The sequence below is a fragment of the Lolium rigidum genome, chromosome 4, assembly GCF_022539505.1.
Source record: "Lolium rigidum isolate FL_2022 chromosome 4, APGP_CSIRO_Lrig_0.1, whole genome shotgun sequence".
Lineage (NCBI taxonomy): Eukaryota > Viridiplantae > Streptophyta > Magnoliopsida > Poales > Poaceae > Lolium > Lolium rigidum.
Window position 1 is genome coordinate 89,802,226 of NC_061511.1, and position 3,571 is coordinate 89,805,796.

At 54.0% G+C, this 3,571-nt stretch overlaps 1 protein-coding gene across 1 annotated transcript; it reads left to right on the top strand.

Moving 5' to 3' along the window:
• Positions 1–411: 411 nt before the first annotated feature.
• On the top strand, positions 412–2,938 carry LOC124650262 (polygalacturonase At1g48100-like). The gene is made up of 6 exons (XM_047189807.1): positions 412–885; positions 994–1,161; positions 1,272–1,316; positions 1,421–1,628; positions 1,721–1,802; positions 2,434–2,938. Exons 1-6 carry the CDS (start codon positions 412–414, stop codon positions 2,936–2,938), a joined length of 1,482 nt encoding a protein of 493 aa, XP_047045763.1.
• The last annotated feature ends 633 nt before the right edge of the window (positions 2,939–3,571 follow it).

Genomic DNA, 3,571 nt, shown 5'->3' on the forward strand with positions numbered 1-3,571 from the left:
ATATCTTGTCAGAGCCAGCCAAACTGATCCAGCTGCATCTGCAACATCCAATACTTGCTCTGTTCCTCTCGAAATTATAAAACCCATCGTTCTCTTGGACATGCTGCCTGCAAAGATTCATGTGACGAAAAGGATAGGCGGCGAGATGACTACATGCCGCATGTACTCCACCCCACCCCGAATGGCACTGATCGAGCTGCCTTGCGGTTTAGACAAGTGTCCACCTCCTCGTGGCCTCTTCCTCCCGTTCGTCTCCAGGAGAGCATAAAGTATGCAGAGGCCTCAACCTCCAACCCCTCGAAACCCAGCAATCACAAACTCACAATCCCAACATTCGCCTTTTACTTCGTCGCTCCTCCCCTTCCTCCTGTTTCCTGTAGCTAGGGGGAGCTGAATTCGCATTCGTTGGCCATGAGAGCTGCAAGGCCGGGGCTGCCGCGGTTGATGGCGGTGACGCTTGCGCTAGTGGCATTGTTTGGCGTCGGCGTCCATGGAAGGAACCACATACACAAGAAGCCTCACGGTGGCGGTGGCGCCGGGCACAGGGGCGGCGCAAAAGGAGGCAGCACGGTGGTGTCATCGCCGGCTGTTCCGCCGGACGAGGACGCGACGCCCCTGGTTGCGCCGCCGCCGCCGTCGCCGTCCGGCAGCATTGTCCCGTCTGACCCGGCCACGCCGGCTCAGCCGGCGGAGCAGTGCGTGTTCGACGTCCGGGAGTACGGCGCGACGGGGGAAAACACGGCGGACGACACCGAGGCGTTCCGGGCGGCGTGGAGCGCGGCCTGCGCCGTGGAGTCGGCCGTGCTGCTGGTGCCGTCCGACGGCACGTTCACCATCTCCTCCACCACCTTCTCCGGGCCGTGCAAGCCCGGCCTCGTGTTCCAGGTACGAACCCACTTAGTCCAAACCGATCGATGTGCATTTGTTTTCCTCATGTGCAAATCAACCATCAGTGAGCTAGTAAATGCTGATCGACGGGCCATGGTGGTGCAGGTGGACGGGGTGCTGATGCCGCCGGACGGGCCGGACTGCTGGCCGGCGTCGGACAACCGTCGGCAGTGGCTGGTGTTCTCGAACCTGGACGGCATGACGCTGCGCGGCGCCGGCACCATCGAGGGCAACGGCGAGGACTGGTGGAACCTCCCCTGCAAGCCTCACAGGGTACGTAAGCAATAAACTGAACTGACGCTGCGATTTCAGAAACCATTTCTCTCAAATCGACACGAGACGAGGGAGCATCATGACAATGATCAGTCTCCAAACTCTTGCAGGGTCCGAACGGGTCCACGCTGCACGGGCCGTGCGACAGCCCCACGGTATGGATGTTTGTAGCGGCGCTGTCATAACACACAATGTAGCCATTCTTGTCCGCATCAGCAATTCTGGAGTGGGTGCCTGATGATGCATGTGCGTGATGCAGCTGATCAGGTTCTTCATGAGCTGCAACCTGGTGGTTCAGGGCCTCAGGGTGGAGAACAGCCCGGAGTTCCACTTCCGGTTCGACGGCTGCAGCGACGTGCTCGTCGACGGGCTGTTCATCAGGTCGCCGGCCAACAGCCCCAACACCGACGGCATCCACGTCGAGAACACCGAGCGCGTCGGAATCTACAACTCCAAGATCAGCAATGGTACGAAGCAGCTGGTTGCTCTTATTTTGATTGATGCAGTGCAAGCAATTTGTGCGTGACGTGAGGCCAACGATGTTTGTTTTGCATTACAGGTGACGACTGCATCTCAATTGGGACTGGGAGCTATGATGTGGACATACAAAATGTAACATGCGGCCCTGGGCACGGCATAAGGTATCCCTTCTACCCTGTTTTCCTACCGCTAACACATACCATCTGAAAGCAACACTTTTAACCCTCTCTGAATGCCCAATAACAGAGTGGACGATCTGCCCTTTTGTTGGTTTGGAAAACAGACACAAACCATATTCTCCAGTATAATACCACACCCATTTCTACAAAACAAACGAAATCGTGCAATAGAATAGAGCCAATGTGAACTGAATTCTGAATATGATAGAACTGTCGTGTACATATACAACCAATCCGTGCGTTTAGTATGGTGGGTGGGCACCAGACCAGAGGTACGGTTCAGCAGAAAACAACAACCCGTGAGGAACATCCCAAAAGTGCCTATAAATGCATGACGGACTCACCTTAGCTTCCGCCATTTCTCTTTCCCCTCGTCTCCTTGTGCACCGTGATTCGGTGTCCTGGTCCTAGATTACACGTGCCAAATTTTGTCAACTACTCAACTACTAGGTTAGTCACATGAAAAAAGGTTGCTCAGATGAAAACCACCTTTAAGAATTCTTCCACTTGTAGGTAAATCCAATTGTACATTCTCCATTGCGACTTATAAACATATTTTCGATATTTCAATATGGATTACATAGGGGCACTCACCTTGAATCTTAATTTGCAGCATCGGCAGCCTAGGCGTCCACAACTCGCAGGCGTGCGTGGCGAACGTGACGGTGCGGAACGCGGTGATCCGCAACTCGGACAACGGCCTGCGGATCAAGACCTGGCAGGGCGGCATGGGCTCCGTCTCCGGGATCACCTTCGACGGCGTGCTCATGGAGAACGTGCGCAACTGCATCATCGTCGACCAGTACTACTGCATGGACAAGCGGTGCATGAACCAGTCCACCGCCGTGCATGTCACCGACGTCTCCTACGCCAACATCCGCGGCTCCTACGACGTCCGCAGCGCGCCCATCCACTTCGCCTGCAGCGACACCGTCCCCTGCACCAACGTCACCATGTCCGAGGTCGAGCTGCTGCCCTTCAGCGGCGAGCTCGTCGACGACCCCTTCTGCTGGAGCGCCTACGGGATCCAGGAGACGCCCACCATCCCGCCCATCTCCTGCCTGCAGGACGGCATCCCGGACTCCCTCCTCGACAACCCGGATCTCAAGTGCCGATGAGGCCCTAGTCAGGTGCCAAGTTCAGACTGTTTTTGGTTCAGATAGTTGGGTATGTATAGGACTACAGACATTATTCGAGTCAAGTGGAGTTGTACATGTGTGCTTCTCATCTGCTCCCTCTCGGTAAAGGTTGTACGTACATGGCACCCCGGTAGCTCCTAGGCAAATGGAATTTGTTGATCTCGGTATTGGATTCCAGTTATGCTATAGTAAAATTTGCATTTTATTGTGTTAGTAAATTTCAGTCTGATTTTCATGATGGAGTTCAGTCTGGACTCGTAATGTTTATTACTTTTTGTTTATATTACCCGGCCTTTCCATGTTGTATCACATGAGACAGAGAAAATTGCATGTACCAGCAACTCTTGGGGCAAACTTTGCACAAACCAGTGACTGGAACTTGGTATTGCACAGACCCGCAACTCTAGATGTAATTCAGTGTATGGAGCTCTAATTATCAACTTACAGGAGACGCAGACGCCCCTGATAACTTCAGCTGGAAGAGGTTTATGTCAGGTTCCTATTCTGCCAAGGATACATACAGGCTGCTATGCCAGGGAGGCTGCACTTTCAATCTACACAAGCCCATTTGGAAGGCTTTCGCACCTCTTAAGTGCAAGCTCTTCATGTGGC